Source organism: Garra rufa, chromosome 6 (assembly GCF_049309525.1).
Source record: "Garra rufa chromosome 6, GarRuf1.0, whole genome shotgun sequence".
Classification (NCBI taxonomy): Eukaryota; Metazoa; Chordata; class Actinopteri; order Cypriniformes; family Cyprinidae; genus Garra; species Garra rufa.
In genome coordinates, this window is record NC_133366.1 from 2,265,235 (window position 1) to 2,288,065 (window position 22,831).

The following is a 22,831-nucleotide window of genomic DNA, read 5'->3' on the forward strand; positions in this document are numbered from 1 at the left end:
ATTGTGAAACTGTCAAGACAAATTAGTGATGGTGATTGAAATACTAGATATGAGGAAATTATAACAGATCCTGTGATGTCAGTTTGAGGAGGAAGTTGTTTAATCTCAGAGAGTTTGTTGTCACTGTTTGCTATAGGAGAATTAAAAGACTTTCCTTTTCTGTGTATTTTCTTATCTGTGAAGCTGCTTTGGAACAGTGTGCATTACAAAAAGTGTTATGCAAATAAACTTAAAATGAAGTTAATATGCAAGACAATAATTTGACAAAAAATATAAGAATGACATCTGTATTGATTTACAATGTCATTTTAACTTTGTGCATTTCAGTACTTTTTCATGATTATAATGTATTGTCTTTTTGTTGTTGTTGTGTCAGCAGAATAAATGAAGTCTCCAACTTACAGTTTAGACCCTCTGCCATCCGTCTGACCAGTACATTCACTCCTGTTACACCGATCCTGGATAGAAATGATCAACCAGTGAATGATGAACTACAGAGAGTCAAAGACAGACACAAAACCAGCATGAAGAACAAGTATGAGAGATTATTTGAGGGACTGAAACTCCAGGAGAATGAAACCCTCCTGAACAGCATCTACACACAGCTCTACATCATAGAGGGAGAGAGAGAAGGAGTGAATGAAGAACATGAGGTTTTACAGATGGAGAAAACAGCCAGAACACAACACTCACAAGACACTCTGATCTACTGCAATGACATCTTTACAGCCTCATCTGAACCAGGATATGAGGAGAAAGACCAAATCAAGACTGTTCTTACTAAAGGCATCGCTGGAATCGGAAAAACCGTCTCTGTGCAGAAGCTCATTCTGGACTGGGTCGAGGGAAAAGCCAATCAGGATGTAGATTTCATGTTTGTGCTTCCATTTCGAGAGCTGAACTTGATCCGAGATCATCAGTACAGTCTTCACAGACTTCTGCTGGACTTTCATCCTGAACTTCAAGATCTGGACTCAAAGATTTATGAGGAGTGTAAAGTTGTGTTCATCTTTGATGGTCTGGATGAAAGCAGAATCACACTGATGTTTTCAGATGATCAGAAAGTTTGTGATGTGACTGAGGCTTCATCAGTGGGTGTGTTGATGTCAAACCTCATGAAAGGAGAACTGCTTCCCTCTGCTCTCATCTGGATCACCTCCAGACCAGCAGCAGCCAATCAGATCCCCTCCAAATACATCAACCGTCTGACAGAAATTCAGGGATTCAATGAGCCTCAGAAGGAGGAATATTTCAGGAAGAGAATCAGTGACCAGCATCAAGCCAGCAGAATCATCTCACACATCAGAAGAGCAAGAAGCCTCCACATCATGTGCCACATCCCCGTCTTCTGCTGGATCTCATCCACTGTGCTTCAGAAGATCCTGGAAGAAGATCTGAGTGCAGAAATCCCTCAAACTCTGACTGAAATGTACATCCACTTCCTGCTGATTCAGATCAACATGAGGAACCAGAAGTATGAAGAGAGAGATCCAGAGAAACTCCTGCAGTCCAACAGAGAAGTGATTGTGAAACTTGCTGAAGTGGCTTTCAAACAGCTGATGAAGGGCAATGTGATGTTCTATGAGGAGGACCTGATTGAGAGCGGCATAGACGTCACTGATGCCTCAGTGTATTCTGGGATTTGCACTGAGATCTTTAAGGAGGAATCTGTGATTCATCAGAGGAAAGTCTACAGCTTCATTCATCTGAGCTTTCAGGAGTTTCTGGCTGCTTTCTATGAGCTTTACTGCTATTTAACGAAGAACACAGAGACACTGGATGAATCTATACTTGACTATGAGTATTACCCTGGAAGATATTCTGACAGTACATATGGATATATGTCTGATAAAGTCTCTCTGTATGGTCTACTAAGATCAGCAGTAGATAAAGCCCTTAAGAGTGAGAATGGACAGCTGGATCTGTTCCTGCGGTTTCTGCTGGGCGTCTCACTGGAGTCCAATCAGAGACTCTTACAGGATCTACTGACACACACAGAGAACAGCTCAGAGACCATCAGGAGAACCACAGAGTACATTAAATACAAGATCAAAGATAATGATCATCTCTCAGAAAAAGATGATTCTGGTCTCTCAGCTGGTCAATCCATCAATCTGTTCCTCTGTCTGCTGGAAGTGAAAGATCAGACTCTGTCCAGAGAGATTCAGGAGTTTGTGAAATCAGACAAACACTCATATAATAAACTCTCTGCTGGTCACTGCTCAACAATCTCCTACATGATTCAGATGTCAGAGGAGCCGCTGGATGAACTGGACACCATGAAATACAACACATCAGATGAGGGCAGAAGAAGACTGATACCAGCTGTGATCAACTGCAGAAAAGCTCTGTGAGTGTTTAATCATTAACTAAAGTATCATATTAAATAATGAATCTGACCCCTTTAAAATAAATGTTCCTAAATGAGAGATTTTCTCCTAAATAACAGGCCAGAATCTCAAATGAGTCACAACACTCTTAATACAGTAGATAGTTGATCAAAATGTGTGTTAGTGCTGCAGTAAATACACTCAGTCTGATGTGAAACTCATTCATTAAATCAGCAGCAGATGAAGCAAAGAGACAGACACTATTCATCAGTAAAGCTGGAATTCAGACATTTTCACTTGTGAATGAAGATAAAATAGTGACATACATTACTGGTAATATCTATAGCAATAATAATATAACATTTAATCTTCACTAATTATTAATAATAAATGTTTAATGTTCCAGCTGTTTGACTATTACAGCACCTATTATGAGAGATATAGGTTCAGTTTTCTAACACATAATTACTTTGTCACCATCAGGATCAAATTAATGTCACAACAGGTTTAGAAACATTTCAGCAGGTCACACATGTTCTTATTCATTATCTGTCCATCTTTGACACATCTATTCTGGTTTACAGAACAGTCCTCATGACAAGACAACAAATATATGCCCATGAGCTAAGAAAATGTTGATCAGTTTTTCATGAAATCGTTCCTTTGAATGAGTTAAAACATGAAAGCGCTGTATTTATGTGAAACAAGTAAATGGTCACAATTTGTCAGAAGTACAATCATAATATTTATGTCACAATTGTAAGTTCAGTGAAACTCTTCTGGGTTGGAGCCTTGTATTTTAGCCAGAGCCAGACGGGCCCCAGCGGACTTATTTACGGCCCTAGGGCTGAGCTGGACAATTCTCAGGTCATAGCTCAGATGTGGGTCTGGATCGGACTTGTTTTAGGCTTCTCCTTATGTTTATATTTTACACATTCATCAATAATGGTGATGAAAAACATTGGTGCGCTGGTGGAAACAACACGATATCAGGCTACTGCGACTATCAACAGCGTCTCAAATGGAGTTTCGTATTTTAAATTATTTCCACTGAAAAAAATCTTAAAGAGTGATCATCTGAAGCCTCCATGTCCTGCACTTCAGCTTCCACTCTCCACACAAACGACTGGATATGGGTCTAGCAGCACACATTTATATCGGTTAAGCATTTAACATTGTGATATGCTTGAACTGTTTTATATCTAGAATTTTTATTTTAGGCAAGTCGTGATGATTTAAGAAGACTAAATTGATCAAACATATGCTCTGATCAACTCACTGTCTGCCGCTTGATCGTTACTTTAAAAAATGAAAACTTACATTTAACAAACAAAACAGATAAACAGATATCCAGATATGTACTCACTCTCTTGTCATCCAAGATGTTTGTGTCTTTCTTTCTTCTGTCGTAAGGACATTATGTGCCCAAACTAAAGTGCCCGAAGTGCAAAGGTGCTGCATATCAATGCACTGCTCAAGAGGATATCAGCAGACAGCTTTAATACAACAGTTACACAAGAAGTTATTATTAAGTGACTTACATTGTCTGACTATAACACTTTTGTCTAATTTTGCTCTAATTTGTCGTCACAAATAGTTTGAAACAAGTCACAAATGAGCCGCTGCACATCTCCATTCAAACACAGCGGTGTTTAGTTTATAAACTAACGTGTTTTTAAATGCATCAATGATTCATTTTCCCATTCATAAAGACAGTCACTTGTTTTATTCCTGAATAAATCAGCCGTTCAAACAAATCAAATGGATGATATGATTCAGTAATTAAATCAGTTTTAAATATATTTTCAGTGATTTAAATCATTTAATATTTCTATATTCAAAATGTTATGTTTAAAACATTATTCTCAACATGAATTTATGAATTTGATTGCTCTCTTGCCGCCTCTGAACCTCATTAAACATGAAAATACACCTACAAGACACTTTTGTGTTCTTCTGTGCCACTTCTGTAGTACAAATTAATTTTGTTAATGATTTCATTTGATTGGTAACTTATTCTTGTTCTACTTGTTCTTTTCTGTTGTTTTGTCATTGTACTATTAAAAACCTCTTTACATGTCTTTATTATTATTATTATTATTTATCTCTTCCAGACTTTCTGGCTGTAATCTCTCTGCTCAGTGTTGTGAGAGTTTGTCATCAGCTCTTCAATCCTCAAACTGTGTCCTGAGAGAGCTGGATCTGAGTAACAATGACCTGCAGGACTCTGGTGTAAAGATTATTTCTGATGGACTGAAGAGTCCAAACTGTCAGCTGCAGATACTGAGGTACTGAAGAACATACAAGAGATAATTGACAGTCAGCTGGTCATAATTTTGATGTGTGCCTGTAGTAGGGGTGGCACGGTACATGGAAAAAAACCGAACCGTTCTGTTTGCTCATCTCGGTTCAGTGCGTGTGTGCGTCACACGGTTCAACGCATGCACAATGTAGCCTCGTGCACGTAATGAGTGTCCTTTTGGTGTGAAATAAGAGGTGTGTGGGCATACAGACTGTAAAAGTGGAGTGCTGCAGTTTACGTCACGTGTAGAAATGGCAAGTGGAAGAGATAAGGAAGGCTGCCCAGGGGCCGTTCACATGTAGCATCTTTTTTTCCAGGCGCGTCTACGCCGCATCAAGATAAAAACATACTGTTAACTGTTCAGTATGCCGCAAGCGCACCGCAGGTCATACGTAGGGCTGGGTATCGTTCCAAAATGTTCGACACGATACCCTGAATTCGATACCGGTTTCCGAACGATACTTTTTTCGATACTTTTATTTTAAGAAATGTATTTTAACAAGATTACTTTTTCAGGATGTTTGTGACATTTTCACATCAGGCTTATTTCTAAGACCAATAAACAAAGGAACAAAAGCACAAAATGAACAAAGTGTAGTTAAGACAATATATCAGTGAATGTTTTTTAATAAAGTTCAAACAGTTTTATCAGATTTAAGTATTTGTGAGGCTCACTGCTGCTTAAAGGTTTAGTTCACCCCAAAATTTAAATTCTGTCATTAATTATCTACAAATGAAGATATTTTGGATTTAATCCAAGAGCTTTTTGAATCTCCCATAGATAAATTTTTGAATAAAGTTATTTTTGTTTACTTTGCACACAGAAGTATTCTCGCAGCTTCATATAATTATGATTGAACCACTTATATCACATTGACTTATTTTGACTATGTTTTTGGTTCCTTTCTGGGCATTGAAAATGCATATCCAGTAAATATAGGAGGATCAGAAAGCTCTTTGATTAAATCCAAATGATCTTCATTTGTGTTTTGAAGATAAACTAAAGGTCTTATGGGTTTGGAACAACATTAGGGTGAGTTATTAATGACAGAATTTTCATTTTTTTGGTGAACTAACCTTTTAAGATCACCTGAAATCACTCAACAGTTCTTCTTCAGAAAAATTAGCATGTAGCACCGATCTTGATTCTTCATGGTCGATTTTGATTGCCGATATTTTACAAGCAAATGGGCTGATTCTGAAAGCCTTTTTAATATATTTAGTTTACGCCTTAAGCAAGGGACAAGAATGAATGATAATATGAGTACATGAACAAGATGTTTATTTTCTCTATTATAGGTACAGCCATTTAAATTAGAGGCAACCACTGCATTTAGATTAAAATCTAATTAATGACAAAATATATTATAAATAACAAAAAATAAATGACACAGTTCTTTTTTAGTCGTGTAGACAATAAATACAGCCATAATCAAAATAGGCTACTCTTTCGAAATTCAAAGTGCAAACAGAGACAGAATCTTCAAGCATGATACAGAGCTATTAATAGACAACTACACAATTTATTAGCCCACATACTAATAACAGCTTCAATATTTTATGTAGCCTAATTTGCGTGCATTGGAGAGTCGTTCTCTAAACGTGGGGTATTAAAATTGCTTTAAATGCGTGTGCGTACCTTACTTTTGGCCAAACCGTGACCCTAAAACCGTGATACAAACCGAACCGGTTTTGTGAACCGTGCCACCCCTAGTCTGTAGATGATTTTTCTGTGTGTGTCTGTAGGTTGTCTGGCTGTATGGTGACAGAGGAAGGCTGTGGTTATTTGTCTTCAGCTCTGAGTTCAAACCCCTCACACCTGAGAGAGCTGGATCTGAGCTACAATCACCCAGGAGAATCAGGAGTACAGCTGCTCAACCACAAACTGGAGGATCCAAACTATAAACTAGAGATACTCAAGTATGTCCATCACTGATTCTGACATACTAAATGTGTGTGAATGATGCAGATCTACATTAATGTGTGTTTGTGTGTTTATAGTGTGGATCATGGAGGAGAGATCATGATGACAGCAGGACTACGAAAGTGTAGGTCTACACTCACACACTCTCTCTCTCTCTCTCTCTCTCTCTCTCTCTCTCTCTCTCTCTCTCTCTCTCTCTCTCTCTCTCTCTCCCTCTCTCTCTCACTCACTCACTCATTTGGAACAATCAAGTGAATTGAAATAACATTTGAAGAAGTAAAATTGAATGACAGACATTAGAACAAAGATAATGAATAGTAAAAACTGTGTAACTCTTTGTTCTGCCTCTGTCATTCCATGCACAAGAACATGGTCTATTACAGCAGCTCTGATTTAATCTGGAAAGACTGTTTTTGGTTTTGCTCTTACTCCTCTTCCATCATCTGGTATTTGCACTCTTCTGAAACTCTCAAAACCACGGATGCAGTCGTGCCATCTGTCCACTTTGAACTGGCTTTGATTTTGTATACTTAAATATTTAGAAACAAGTGTGAAGAATTTTGAATTATTGTGTGTAAACTTCACTTTTGCTTTCTTGTGTTGATGAGGACACAAGAGGAAGATGAAAGTAGATGAAGAGGCCTCAAGGCAAGATGAATGTGGAGTTGCTGGTGTCTTTGGTGTCTGAACACAAAGGTTTTTTTTACAAACGCCAGAGCAACTACAAAAATCTGGATAAAAGGGAGTTGTTATGGAGAGGAATTGCAGATCTGCTGCTTGAAAAATTCAACGTTCTGTTTAGCAGTTAACAAAAAAGTGCGTGAATGGTTTTGACAAGCACATAAATACTGGCTCTCTTCTTCTTCTGTGTGACAAGCAAGTGTCAGAAGCGTAATGTTGTGCAGCGATAGCTTGTGTACTGATGTATTTCTGTTTTTTATTAAGCGCCATGCGAGTGAATTCGCCAGTGAAAATCACTTGTGGATCCTGATGAAAAAAAACGTCTCAAAATGCTGCCGATATGCACACAACTGCAAACAGTGACCACTATAATGTTGCTTATAAATTGTGATTTTCTCCTTTGGTGATTCTGCTTGTTAACATCAAGTGTCTTCACTAATGATCAATCATCACTTAATTAATCACTAATTATCTCATTAAAGGTGTGCTGCCCTTGGTATATGTGCAGTATATAACTTGACAGCCAGGTAAACTCTTTCTTGACATCAAGACTCTGAAGACATTAACTCTTCGTCCACAGGTTTATTGACGTTTGCGAAGAAAGGTGAAACTGAAATGTACAAAAGGCATAATTAACACTTAGCTTGCCTTTTAAATGTACAGATTCTCAAAAGAAATGAATTAAATCAATGTTTTCCTTTTTCCTTTATCTGTTACATGAATTTAAACAGACATTTTTTATTGTAAATGTATTAATATAAACTTTTACTGAACTAGGAACAGAAAGACCATTACCACAACAAAAAGTCCCTTAACTATAGTGAGGTAGATAGAAAGTGACAGGCTTCTAACAATCAGCTTCCTAGAATGTAACACTGTCTCAAAATACTGATCTGCAATCGTAGATCTTGTTTAAAACATTCAGTACATACCCACGATGCTACAACAGGCATAAGATGTATGCAAATATCACTGGAAAGGCTTCTGAAACACTGAATATGCTGCTCTCTGTGCCATGTATGCTTGCTTCCTTATTAAAGGTCACATGGTCTGACTCTTAAAGGGGCCACATCCAAATAAAGAAAAACAGAAATAGCTTCAAAAAAATAAAAACAAGACTTGAAATATAGGAGGTAACAATACACTCCCCGCCTGATGTGCTTACACATCACTCACAATTTACCACTATCCATCTACTTTAGAATCTGGGGGAAGCAAAAGCACTATTTCTGTAACAGGCCTGAGAAAAAGGGTAAAACCTCCTGGTTTGATGACTTTGACCTCAACCTGACGCACCTTCCCGTCTTGGCTAGGGAAAGTCTGTGTTACCAGTCCAAGAGGCCATTCATTACGTGGTACTTGACTGTTCTTAAGGAGGACAACACTTCCTGGTTTAACATTTGGATGAACGGCCTGCCATTTTTTGCGTGCCTGTAGGGTTGGTAGGAATTGCTTCCGCCATCTGTCCCAGAATGTGTTGGAAAGGTGTTGAACTTGCCGCCACTGGCACTTGTACAAGTCTGTAACTCCAAACTCGCCTGCAGGTGCAGCAACAAAGTTCACCTTTTGCGTGAGAAGAACTGCTGGGGTCAGTATGAATGACTCATCAGGGTCCGTTGTCACAGGAACAAGAGGTCTTGCATTGATAATGGCTGCGACCTCTGCCATGAAGGTCACCAGCACCTCGTGGGTAAGTTTGTCTTTCAGCTGGAGGAACATGGAGTCAAGAATTCTTCTTGCAAGTCCAATCATTCTTTCCCATGTTCCACCGAAATGGGAAGCATGTGGAGGATTAAAAGTCCAAGTGCAACCTTGGTCTGACAGATACGTTTTCACAGTTTTGCTGTCAATGTTTGAAGGTATCTTCAAGTCCTTACATGCACCGACAAAGTTTGTGCCCCGGTCTGAACGAATGTGTTTGACAGGTCCGCGCACAGCAAGAAAACGTCTAAGAGCATTGATGAAGCTGGATGTGTCAAGGGATTCTATAACTTCAATATGAACAGCCCTTATGCTCATACATGTAAAAATCACAGCCCACCTCTTGCTTTGAGAAAATCCTCCTCTCGTCCGACGTGAGGAGACACTCCAAGGGCCAAATACATCCAGTCCAACATTGGTAAAGGGAGGGTCTGTGGAGAGACGATCTGCAGGAAGGCTGGCCATTTTTTGGATGCTAAGTGGAGCTCTGAGCCGTCTGCACATTACACACTGATGTATGATGCTGCTCACTCTCCGTTTCCCACCAACTATCCAAAAACCGGCTGCACGGACAGCTCCTTCAGTAAAGTGACGGCCTTGATGGTGGATATGCTCATGTTGGTGTCTAATCAGCAAAGTAGCAATGTGGTGCTTTCCAGGAATTATCAAAGGTGTCTTCTCACTCTGATTAAGGCTTGATCGTTGGAGACGACCTCCGACCCTCAGAAGACCTTGCACATCAATGAATGGATCCAGAGTATGAAGAGGACTACTTTTTGGAATCCTCTCTTGCTTTTGGATACATTTGATCTCTTGACTATAAACTTCCTCTTGTACCGCTCGGATGATGATGGCTGAAGCTTTATTGGATTCCTCCACTGTGAACTCTGCTTTACAGTGATGCCTGCCCTTACAGGCACTGTTTCCTTTCTCAGCTGTTTTGAAATGGTGAGTTATGTGAATTAGGCGAGTGATTGCACCTGTTAGTGACTTCCAAGAAGAGAATTTGGCAAACCGTTGGGAGCCAAGCTGCTTAGATAGTGTTGTGGTGCTTAAAGTGGACGCTAGAGGCCGTACATCTGGGTCTGAACTTGGATCAACAAGGTTGAAAGTGCTCTCAGAGGTACCTCGTTCTGGTGTGAGCAGAAATTTGGGTCCACTTAGCCAGTTGGTTTTTTGTAAGTGGGCTGCAGAAACAAAACGAGTTGCATGATCTGCCGGGTTTTGGTCTGTCGGCACATATCGCCACTGATCTGGATTGGAGGACCTTCGGATACGCTGTACCCGGTTGCTGACGTAAACATAGAAACGCCTGGTCTCATTACAAATGTACCCGAGAACCACCTTACTGTCTGAGTAATAGGTTATAGCATCAAGCTGAAGGTCCAGTTCAATTGAAATTAGGTCTGCCAACTCAACGGCAAGCACTGCCGCACAAAGTTCAAGTCTTGGTACTGTGTGCTCAGGGCGGGGGGCAAGTTTGGCTTTCCCCATTACAAACCCAATGTGATTATTCCCTGCAGCATCTGTGACTTTTAAATAAGTCACTGCAGCAATGGCTTTGATAGATGCGTCAGAAAAGACACACAATTCCCTCCTGACCGCTGCCGATGGTGAAGTCTCAGAATAGGCTCTGGGGATGGAAAAACTAGAAAGCCCTAACAAGGAAACTCTCCATGAGGTCCAAACTCCCTCCATTTCTTGTGGCAGTGGAGCATCCCAGTCACCATTTACAGAAGTAAGTTCTCTCAGAATAGCCTTGCCTTGGATTGTGATTGGTGCTACAAATCCAAGAGGATCATAGAGGCTGTTGATAGTGGATAGGACACCTCGCCGGGTGTAAGGTTTAACCTCATCACTGACACTGAAAAGGAAACAGTCAGTATGAAGGTCCCAATTAAGTCCAAGACTACGCTGCATTGGCAGCTTGTCTGCCTCCAAGTCTAGATCTTTTAGGTCACCTGCATGGTCTGTGGATGGAAAGGCTTCCATGACCTCTTTGTTGTTTGCTGCGATCTTATGTAGTCTCAGATTTGATTTGGAGAGAACATCTTGCGTTTTTTTTAGCAAACTGATAGCAGCTTCCACTGTAGGCAGGGACTTCAGCCCGTCATCTACATAGAAGTCACGCATAACGAAATGCTTGACATCAGGGTCGATATGGAAATTGCCAATCTTAACAGACTGATGTAGACAATGTATAGCCACAGCGGGCGAGGGGCTATTACCAAAGACATGGACCCTCATGCGATAATCCACAATGTCTTTGGAAAGGTCATTGTCCTGAAACCACAGAAAACGTAGGAAGTTTCTGTCTTCTTCCCTTACTAAAAAACAGTAGAACATCTGTTCTATATCTGCAGTAAAGGCAATGGCTTCTTTCCTGAATCGAATCAGTACTCCCAGCAGTGTGTTGTTCAGGTCAGGCCCAGTTAAAAGCACATCATTGAGTGATATACCACTGTGTTGGGCACTCGAATCGAAAACTACTCTGATTTGGTTAGGTTTCTTCGGATGGTACACTCCGAATGTTGGCAGGTACCATCGTTCTTCTCTTTCGCTCAGAGGAGGAGCTAACTCAGCATGGCCATTTTTAAATATCTTGTCCATGAAGCTGAGGAAGTGTTCTCTTGTAACAGGCTTTCTTTCAAGGTTGCGCTTAAGAGACATAAGACGTTTCAGTGCTTGAGGCCTGTTGTTAGGAAGGCGTGGACGTGGACTCTTAAAAGGTAATGGTGCTACCCAGCTGTTGTTCGAATCCTTTTGTAGACCTTCATCCATGATTTTCATGAAAGAGGTGTCCTGAATTGAAGGAGCCACTTGGTTGTCATCTTTGGTTCGCTTAAACACGGTGCATCCCAAGTGGTCAGCCTCATGGAAAGATTCATCCACAGAATCTGTCAGGGAGTAGTTTGTTATTCGGATGTCTTTGTATGTTTCCTTAACATGGAAGACATTAGGACATGGATCAAAGAGCGTCGGGCGTTTTGGTTCTATAGTGTTTGTGTGGAAGGTTCTGATTGTCAGTGGTTTGTGGACATTTCGTAGACATACATTGCCTACGATGACCCATCCCAGATCCAACTTCTGAGCATAGGGCAGATTATGTGGGCCATTCACCTGTTTACGGACTTTATGAACTCTTATAATGTCCCGACCTAAGAGAAGCATAATTTGGGCTTGTGGGTCCTGTTCTGGAATGAGGTGTGCCATCGACTTTAGGTGTGTATGACTGCGAGCCACATCAGGGGTTGGAATCTCGTCTCTATTATCAGGAATGTCATTGCATTCTATAAGGCTTGGCAATGGTATGCGAACAGTTCCATCTAAAGATTCCACCTCATAGCCACTGGCCCTTCTTCCAGCTGACTCTTTTACTCCCGCGCATGTTCTCAATATGTAAGGAGCACTCGGACTTTGGTCATTGAACACTTCAAAGAACTGTGAACGAACCAGTGATCTGTTGCTCTGTTCGTCCAGAATTGCATATAGTTTCACTGCCTCGTCTCTACGGCCAGCTGGAAAAACTTTTACAAGACATATTTTAGAGCAAGATCTGTCTGTTTGATATTGCCCACAGACTTCTGTGCATTTACTGGTGACTTGAGATTGAGGGGACATTTCCTCGACCTCCCCGCCGTGCTCTGTAGCAGGGTCTACCTCTGCCCAGGGTGCAGGTCCAGGGTGGAGTGCTGTGTGGTGTCTTTCACTTTCACATTGTGAACATTGTACTTTAGTCTTACAGTTCTTTGCAATATGTGATGTCGAAGCACAGCATTTAAAGCACACATTATTCTCTCTTAAAAATGCCTTGCGAGCGTCAATGGGCTTTTCCCGGAAAGCACGGCATTTGTTCAGAGGATGTGGTTTTCTATGAATGGGACATAGTTTATCGCAGTCCTCAGATTTATTTGAGGGCTCACCAGCATCCGTGGAAACTCTTGAAGATACCGCTGTCTTGTGTACAGAGATTTCTCGTTGCTTACTAGGCTTCCAAGCTGACTTCTCCATCTTGGTAGACATGTCTATGTGAGAGACAAAGTTGAAGCTTGGATCATTTCCAATGCTTGCCTCCTGGCTAACAAAGTCTACGAAGTAGGCAAAGGGAGGATATGGAACATGGTTTAGTCGTTTGTATGCTGCACCTACTGATGCCCATCTTTCTTGCAACCGAAATGGAAGTTTCTGCACTATTGGATTTACGCCTCTTGCTGTGTCTAAGAACGCAAGACCAGGCAAGTCTCCTTCAGCCTTAGCAGCCTGAAGCTCCATTAGCAGATCGCTTAGTTTTGTCAGTTTAGAAAAGTCTCTGTTGGGTATTTTAGGAAAGGCGTCAATTCGTTTGAACAGGGCGTCTTCTATGACCTCCATTGAGCCATATGTTTGATCAAGTCTGTCCCATGCCATATCCAGTCCTGCTTGTGAATGATTGATATGTATTGCCCTTATCTGTTCGACATGCTCTGCTGACTCTTTTCCAAGCCACTTCAGCAAGAGATCCATCTCTTCACTTGGAGTTAGGTTTAAATCAGTAGTTGCGTTCTGAAAAGAACGTTTCCAAGCTCGGTAATTCTGAGGTTTGTCATTAAACTGCAGCAAACCCGTTGCCACAAGCTCACGACGAGCCAGATATCTTACAAAGTCATTTATGTTTGAGTTGTCATTATGCAAGTTAGGGGATATGGGGTAGGATAGAGGAGTTGGATGACTGTTGTTATTTTGTGTTCTTAAATGTTGCAGAGGAGTAGAATGGATGTTTCCATGTCCAACTTCACATGGCTCCAGAGCATACTCATTTTTATGGGTGCATGGCTGCTTAGAGGTAAGATCAGGTGGTTGGAAGGAAACACTGGTTTGGCGTGAAAGGAAAGGTTTGGCTTCAGGTTTGAGATGTGAAGCTGAAATGCTATAACTTGGGCTCAGTTCTGATTTTGGAGGGACATCACGCATCTGGAGTTCGGTCTCTCGTACTTTGGTTTGGTCAATGACATATTGTTTCGTGCGTTGCGTAGTTTCCAAGGGAGCAGAATTCAAACTAAGCTTGCAACTGTGTTTCTCAACATTCTCATCAATAGCAGCTTCCAGCGCCTCTGCTTCTGCGACTGCTGCAGCTGCCTCTTTCTTATGCTTGAGCATTTCCATAGACGCCTCCACCTTGGCTTTTTGTAGCTTTAGATTAACTTCCTCTTCGGCGAAGGCAAGACGCGCTTTTGCTGCTTCTGCTCTCGCTCTCGCCTTAGCTGCTGCTGACCCAGTTGACGATGTACTTGATCGTGCTGAAGAGCATGAAGCATGAGAGCGCGTCTTTAATGAAGATGTTTCTGTTGCCATGGCACGGTCTGATGGTGTATCTCTTCATACACCGATAATCTCATAGATGTCCATTGGCTATGTGTGACAATGCTTTTGTTGTTATCGGTCAGCTTTATTGCGTTATCTTGCCTAAAAGTCGTGGTTTCACTTTGCTGCCCTTGGTATATGTGCAGTATATAACTTGACAGCCAGGTAAACTCTTTCTTGACATCAAGACTCTGAAGACATTAACTCTTCGTCCACAGGTTTATTGACGTTTGCGAAGAAAGGTGAAACTGAAATGTACAAAAGGCATAATTAACACTTAGCTTGCCTTTTAAATGTACAGATTCTCAAAAGAAATGAATTAAATCAATGTTTTCCTTTTTCCTTTATCTGTTACATGAATTTAAACAGACATTTTTTATTGTAAATGTATTAATATAAACTTTTACTGAACTAGGAACAGAAAGACCATTACCACAACAAAAAGTCCCTTAACTATAGTGAGGTAGATAGAAAGTGACAGGCTTCTAACAATCAGCTTCCTAGAATGTAACACTGTCTCAAAATACTGATCTGCAATCGTAGATCTTGTTTAAAACATTCAGTACATACCCACGATGCTACAACAGGCATAAGATGTATGCAAATATCACTGGAAAGGCTTCTGAAACACTGAATATGCTGCTCTCTGTGCCATGTATGCTTGCTTCCTTATTAAAGGTCACATGGTCTGACTCTTAAAGGGGCCACATCCAAATAAAGAAAAACAGAGAAATAGCTTCAAAAAAATAAAAACAAGACTTGAAATATAGGAGGTAACAATACAAAAGGATTAGTTCACTTTCAGAACAACAATTCACAGATAATTTACTCACCCCATTGACATCCAAGATGTTTGTCTTTTTTCTTCAGTCGTCAAGAAATAATTTTTTTTTAAATAAACTTTTTTGGAAATTTATTTATATAATAGACTTAAATGGTGCTCCGAAATTTGAACCTTCAAAATGCAGTTTAAATGCAGCTTCAAAGGGCTGTAAACAATTCCGGCAGACGAAGAAGGGTCTTGTCTACCAAAACGATCAGTCATTTTCTTAGAAAAATATTTTTTATATACCTTTTAAGCAATGAAGCTGTAGCACTAGGGCTGTGATGCACGTTCTCGACGTTACATACTACGTAATCACGTCGAAATGACATGCGGAACTACAGACCCAGTGTTTACAAAGCGAAATTGCAAAGACAAACAATTTCAGATGTTTCTGTTGCTGGAGGAGAACATGAGATGGAGTTTTTTGCCATTCCCTACCTTTTTGAGCCAGTATACAGAAACGATGAACTCAGTCAGAGAGAAAATACGGCAGCGGCGATGACACAAGCCTCGGGCAAAACGCATTCAAACGAGACATGGTGGTGCAAGTGTGGAAAATGCCAGCCATTGCCAACAGAGCAGGAATCTCGCTGCTGTCCTTTGACCTTTGAAGTGATTACGTAGCATCGTGAATGCGCATCACAGCACTAGTGCTAGACTAGATTCAGTGCTTAAAAGGTATATAAAAAAAACAATTCTGAGAAAATGACCGATCGTTTCGGTAGACATGACCCTTCTTCGTCGGATCATTTACAGCCCTTTGAAGCCGCATTTAAACAAAATTTTGGAGGTTCAAATTTCAAAGCACCATTTAAGTCCATTATATGGAGAAATTTCCAGAAATGTTTATCTCTTCCGAGTCGATTCTATTTGATTCATTTGAATTTTGGGACTTTCGTTCCGCCCCTTTTAGCCTTGACCAATCCACACACACACAGCTCGCAATCCTCACGCAGCTGAGCTGAAGAAAAGCAGCGGCCCAGATGGCACTAAAGCCCCAGTCACATGAGCGCATTTCATTGTGTATGCGTTTACGAAGATTACATGGTGTTTTCTTCATTTCTTTTTGATATGATATGACTTTATAATTGTCAGACGAATCTGAAATTTGTCTTGCGTAACGGTATGTTGACACTCTTTACAAACAGACAAAACATACAATATAATCAGGAAAAAAACAAACAAGCAAACAAACAAAAAACACTGGAGCTTTCATTTTACATGGGTCTTGTTTAGCTCTAGGACAGCCTGGTGTACAAAGGAATGTTTTAATTTCACCCGATTAAATCTTGGAAACTACGCTTGGAAGGTAAAAGTACAAATTCATTATACAACATATGACTAGGATTAGAAACAATATTCATAGCCAGCCTTAAGAGGTTCTTATGATAAGAAAGTTCATATAGTTTTTCAAGAGGCTGTCCTACTATTTTGTATTGGCCATTCTCCTCTACCCATACAAATATAGTAAATGTGTTTTATTCAACTTGTTCTAACTTAACTTGACTTAAGACAGAATAGCTTATATTAATTTGGTATTATAGTCATTCATTTAAGCCATTAGTAATTTTACTTAAACCAGGGGTGCCCAACCCTTTTCCTGGAGATCTGCCATCCTACAAAGTTGAGCTCCATTCCTGACCAAATACACCTGAACCAGCTCATTCAACTTTAGGTAGCACTTGATAATTACAGACAGCTGTGTTGGATCAGGGCTGGAACTAAACTCTTCAGGAAGGTAGATCTCCAGGAACAGCAGGAAAATTGCATTTTAACCAAGGAGTCTTTTGTAGGCTAAAGCTATCACGATGCGTGTGGGAATGTAAAACACGGCAGAAGAAAATGCAAAGTCTTTAATAAATCCTCAGGCAAGGAAACAAACAGACAAGGAAACTGGAACATGCACACAGTAGGTAACATTGAAGCTGGACAAAGAAACTCAGAATTCAAACAAACTTATAAAGGGGTGCTAATTACAACGACAGGTGATGGGAATGACACTAATGAGCAGGAAGAACCAAATATGGGCATAGGGAGAAACCAAACAGACAGTCCATGAGGCGTGACAATAGTCTTATGCTGCGTTCACACCAAACGCGAATATGCGTCTGGCGCGAGTGATTTCAATGTTAAGTCAATGGTAAGACGCGTCTGGAGTTCTTGCGGCGCAAATTGGCGTTTAGCGCGGCGCGATAGACGCGAATTCGCCTCATTCGCGCGTCTAGTTCGCGCGAATGGCGCGAATTGAGCGTCTGGCGCGTTACGCGCGAATTGTGCTTTTTGTGCATCGCGCGTTTGACGCGAATTCGCGTCTGCCGCCCGAGTTGAAAAATCTGAACTTCTGCGTCAATTCGCGCCGTGTTAACCAATCAGGAGCCTGCTTGATGCTGTGGCGGCAGGCCCGCCCGGAGTCACTCATTCAAATATGAAACATGAATACTAAATGCCTAGTGCGGTTCTAATGCACAACAAAGCAAGTGTTTTATCACATATATGACACATATTCATTTTGTATTGAATGCTATTTATTCCATATCTAAATCTTAATTATATGAAACATTATTCTAGTGTAGTGTGTCTACACTATAATAACAGAACAATAATAATAATAGTATACTTTAGTGTGTCTGGACAGTGTTGTGTGAGGAAAATAAAGAAATCACAGGACAGGTTAAATACTTTTGGAGGCTGGCTCCATTTATCATCAAAACAAAAATAAATAACAGATTTTACAGTAATAACCTGAACAAAAAAAAATGGCACAGACCTATAGAATTATTATACATCAAAAGAGGAATGACATAAACGAGTAGTTCACTTTTAAAATGAAAATTCTGTCATCATATACTGCTCCAACGCACAGAGGGAAGTTCCACCGCTCCTGAAATCCCCTCGCTCCGATGCGGGAAAGCAGGTCATCGAACTGGGCGCGGGACAGGCGGAAGTACCGCTGAAAGCGGCCGTCATCCAGGCGCAGCTCCTGGAGCAAGTGATGAAACTCGCCGAACTGGGTTCGCCTCCGAAGGGTCTGGTGGACCCAAATACGGTGACGATGATCCCTACGCCGCTGTTCTGCTCTCCAGAGCAAATACAGAGCGGTGACTCTCTCGATAAATGACCGATCAACAACAGAATCTTGTAAAAAGATGGCCGCCAACGGGGTTTGAAACTTTCGCCTCTGACGCGCGTGGCGCGCGTAAATTTCGCTTCAAACTTTTGTTTTTACGCGCGTCGATTTCGCTCTTGACGCGCGAATGAACACAAAGTGGTCACGCGAATAACTAGACGCGGCAGGCGCGATTTTAGACGCATATTCGCGTTTGGTGTGAACGCAGCATTATACCCTGGTCCTGGGTTCCCCCAACACTGCACATTTTGAAATTCCCTTGTCTCTCCTATCTGACACACTCATTTCAGGTCCTGGAGTTTCTTTTAATGAGCTGATGAGTTGAATCAGGTGTGTTTGATTATGGAGACACAAATTATGCAGTGTTGGGGGACACCCAGGACCAGGGTTGAGAAACACTGCTATCGTCTATTCCACGCTCAAGCGACGGATAAAGCTGGGTGTCTAAAGGAATGACAATGAATGTCTAGGGAAAAATAACTAGAGCATATTTAATTAACTTATTACAGTTATTTGCTTATACATCATTTCAAGAAATGTGTTCCTTATTTGCGAAACACAAATCCATAACTTCTAACTCAATTCACCAAACTTCCTATATTCAGGTCAATATAATTCTGCCCCAGCATCCCATCTTTGGTCTGGAACAGGCCAAAGAATCTCTTCAACATTTGCATGCCTGATTTAACCCTGGCATGCATCAACTAAAATATATGACAATCCGTGTCTTCGTGCCCTTCCTCTTTCTCTTCCACATTGCCATATTCCTCCTCCTCCTTCTTCTCCTCCTCTTCCTCTTTCACCTCCTACTTTTCTTCATCAAAATTACACATTGCTGTATGTAGGATATTGATTCAAAAAGACTGGATAAGATTCACAGTTACACTTTTACTAGTGGTCTGACAAAATAAAAATAAAAACACCTTGCAACGTCATTGTGAGATAGAAAAGAAAAGGAAATATTGGCACAAAAGTGAAAATAAAAACTAGAAAGTCCACTGTCAGAATTTGTAACTCTTGTGTTGTCCTCTGTCTATATGTGACCCTGGAGCACAAAACCAGTCTTAAGTCGCTGGGGTATATTTGTAGCAATAGCCAAAAATACATAGTATGGGTCAAAATTATAGATTTTTCTTTTATGCCAAAAATCATTAGGAAATTAGGTAAACATCATGTTCCATGAAGATTTTTTGTAAAATTCCTACTGTAAATATATCAAAATGTAATTTTTGATTTGTAAAATGTATTGTTAAGAACCTAATTTGGACAACTCTAAACTTTAAAGGTGATTTTCTCAGTATTTTGATTTTTTTGCACCCTCAGATTCCTGATTTTCAAATAGATGTATCTCGGTCAAATATTGTCCTATCCTAACAAACTATGCATCAATAGAAAGCTTATTTATATAGCTTTAGATGTATAAATATCAGTTTTGTAAAATTTAACCTTATGACCTTATGTTTTGTGGTCCAGGGTCACATATATGTTTTCCAGTTGAAGGTTCATGAGATGTACCTTTTGAGCTATTTCATAGAACTGCTTTATCATTGGTTAAACTATTTTCTCTTCATTAGTGAAAGTCAAGTGTTTCCACTTGGATAATTGTGTGCTAACTGAGCTCAAACTTTGCAGACTCAAGTGAACAATATTGAATGCTAGTGTTTCTAAATGACCACATGGTCTTTGAGGAGAAATGTAGGGATTTGTGTGTAGAGTTTTACAGTAACAGTTCACCAAATCTGACTAAAGCAGGAGAATAGTGTTTATAGTTTAGGGAAACGGGTGTCATTTTTATGGTTTTGTAATTTTAGGTCAAAAGTCTGGTTATAGTGTTTTTGCAACTGAGAAAAACTGTAAATAGTAAAATATATCCCAATATTACTGCTCTTGCTGTATTTTGGATCACATAGATGCAGGCTTGGTGAGCAGAAGACAATAAAAAAACATTTAAAAATCTCACAGTTTTGACTGGTAGTGTATATCAAGCATGTGTACAGTAGCTGGACTGAAACCAAACATAATTTTGAAAAAGGTGATTATTCCAAAGCATATTCCAAGGTCTATTCTAAAGCCATGTTTAGTTGGTGTTTAGTAAAGCCATGAGTGTTTGCACAAGAGAGGAGTTAGTGTGAGGCACTGATCTATTAGTGTGGCATCTTCATCGCTTGTGTTTGAAAAAGGAAATCAAGATACTTCCTGTTAGATTTTTGGGTGTTACATAGAGAATTGTGTGTTGTGTTTAGCAAAAAGTGCTTTACGAAATTTAAAACCGAGTCAAAGACTGAGAATTAGCGTATGGTTTTGCAGATTTGGTGTGTGCTTCTGGTGTTTGAGTGTCAGCTTTCACAAATTGTGTGACAAGTAAAGATTGTGTGTGTAAGCAGATGACAAAAACTGTAAGCTACATCCATATTAATCTAGATACATTGGAAAATGCAAGTTTTTCTCAATATTTTGGCCTTTTATCCACACAAAGACTTATGGTTTTTCCGGCATTGTTGTTTTATATTATGACACAAATTTCACTTGCAAATCCATCCATCTTCCACTTTAAAATTCTGTAATTTTTTTTTTTTTAAGTAAATTCCATTTTAAAAATTTTTTGGAAGCAAATTGCTAGTTAAATTGCTAGCAAATTGCTTTATTTAAATAAGAATATTTTACTTAAGTTTTTTACTTCAGGTTTTGTTTGGCAGCCATTGTTACCAGTCATTTGATAATTTTGTGTGAGAAATGTGTGTGTATATATATATATAATATTTTATTGATTTATTTAAAATATGTATTTTTAAAAGTATATTTCTAAATTTAAAAAATACTGTAAAAAAAAAAAAAATATATATATATATATATACAGTGAAAGTGAAATTTGTGACATATTGTATAATCAAAAAATGGCCAAGAAATATATTTCCTAAAATATATCTCTATATTTATTCTCATATTTCTGGGAGAGCTCATGTTGAACAAACTCTGGTGTATTGAGCAGATTCTGAATAAACGACTCTGATTGGCCGTTGTGTTCACTCTCTCAACAAACACGTCTGTGATTGGCTCCAATGATCAACGCTGCAGAAACACACTGTAAATAGAAAGTGTTGATGTTGTTCACAGTCACACAAACACACACAGGATCATCTGAAAACCAAAGCGAGCCGCTGCTGCAGAAACCTGCTATCGTTATGCTTTAACATTTAAACCAGCTTTCTCTATATTAGTGAACACATCTGTGAATAGTGAGGACATTCTGGACAAATCTAGTCAAAGCTGTAAACACACACAGACATCTTCACTGTTGAGCTGTTCTTGATGTTTCTCTCTTCTTGTGTTCAGATGCCTGTGATCTCACTCTGGATCCAAACACAGCAAACACTCGACTCGTTCTGTCTGATGACAACAGGAAGATCACAGGTGTGGAAGATCGTCAGCCGTATCCTGATCATCCAGACAGATTTGATCACTATCCTCAGGTTCTGTGTGTTGAGAGTCTGACTGGACGCTGTTACTGGGAGACTGAATGGAGCGGAGATGATGCTGAAATATCAGTGTCATATAAAGGAATCAGCAGGAAAGGAGGGAGTGAAGACTGTGTGTTTGGATTAAATGTCAAATCCTGGAGTCTGTTCTGCTCTGATCACAGATTCACTGTCTGGCACAATAATACCAGCACTGATATACCTGACATCCGTTCATCTTCTAATAGAGCAGGAGTGTATGTGGACGTGTCGATGGGCTCTCTGTCCTTCTACAGTGTCTCTGACACACACACACTCACACACTTACACACATTATACACCACATTCACTCAACCACTCTGTGCTGGATTTACGGTTGATCCTGGTTCCTCAGTGTCTCTGTGTGATATTAAACGATAGAGAGACTGTCTGTAAATCCTCTTTCTGATGTTCACAGTCATCTAATCTCACATCATTACATCTGTATTCATTTATTTGTAATTAGTTTTTCATTGTCATCCAGAAGTTATAATCTAGATCAGACACATACTGTTCTGAATCTTTAATAGAGGAATATGTTTGCTTTAATATTTATATTGTAAACTGATCATCAGAATTAATAAAAGTACATTTGTGACTCATTTAATGATGAACTTGTTTATGAATCTGTGATATGAACTGATGACAGTGTGAATAATCATGAATGTGATTGAGATCAGAATGAAACAGAGGCTGAATTGACTCAGAATGAATCTGTCTCCTGATCGTCTGCTTTATTTTTGTGTCTGCGGTGATTTAACACTCAGTTCTCTAAATGAATTGTGTCCAAACACTCACAGTATCGCTGCTGAACACAGTTGATCTGGCTGTAATTCCAGTCTTTCAGGAGCTTTAATCTGCTGCTTGATCACTAGAAAATCTTCATCAGCATCTCTTCTTCTGAAATAATGGTCTTTTCTGCTTTACTAGATCTCCATGAACACAACAGATTGAGCCTCAGCTCTCACTCAGATCACATTCACATCACTGTCTGCTTAGATTCATCTCTACAAACATGTGCATTAATATAATGCTGTAAATACAATCGGAAACTAGTCTTTTGAGACTATATATACTATATTTAAAATTTAACCTGAACAAAGACA

At 39.8% G+C, this 22,831-nt stretch overlaps 2 protein-coding genes across 2 annotated transcripts; both read left to right on the forward strand.

Annotated features, from left to right (window-relative positions):
- Nucleotides 1–379: 379 nt before the first annotated feature.
- On the forward strand, nucleotides 380–2,354 carry LOC141336132 (NLR family CARD domain-containing protein 3-like). Its single transcript, XM_073841659.1, has one exon. It carries the CDS (start codon nucleotides 525–527, stop codon nucleotides 2,352–2,354), a length of 1,830 nt encoding a protein of 609 aa, XP_073697760.1. The 5' UTR covers nucleotides 380–524.
- Nucleotides 2,355–3,275: 921 nt separating this feature from the next.
- LOC141336286 (stonustoxin subunit beta-like) lies at nucleotides 3,276–22,327 on the forward strand. Its single transcript, XM_073841842.1, has 4 exons — nucleotides 3,276–3,361; nucleotides 4,445–4,618; nucleotides 6,634–6,680; nucleotides 21,565–22,327. The coding sequence occupies exons 1-4, from the start codon at nucleotides 3,276–3,278 to the stop codon at nucleotides 22,104–22,106; spliced, it is 849 nt and encodes a 282-aa protein (XP_073697943.1). The 3' UTR covers nucleotides 22,107–22,327.
- Nucleotides 22,328–22,831: the final 504 nt, after the last annotated feature.

What these genes read in the sequence shown, in the direction of transcription:
- LOC141336132 (XM_073841659.1), top strand. Translation starts at nt 525, where the DNA reads ATGAAGAACAAGTATGAGAGATTATTTGAGGGACTGAAACTCCAGGAG.
- LOC141336286 (XM_073841842.1), top strand. Translation starts at nt 3,276, where the DNA reads ATGGTGATGAAAAACATTGGTGCGCTGGTGGAAACAACACGATATCAG. An exon ending in TGTCAGCTGCAGATACTGAG is followed by an intron (nt 4,619 to 6,633) that starts GTACTGAAGAAC and finishes GTGTGTTTATAG; the next exon opens with TGTGGATCATGGAGGAGAGA. An exon ending in GACAGCAGGACTACGAAAGT is followed by an intron (nt 6,681 to 21,564) that starts GTAGGTCTACAC and finishes TCTTGTGTTCAG; the next exon opens with ATGCCTGTGATCTCACTCTG.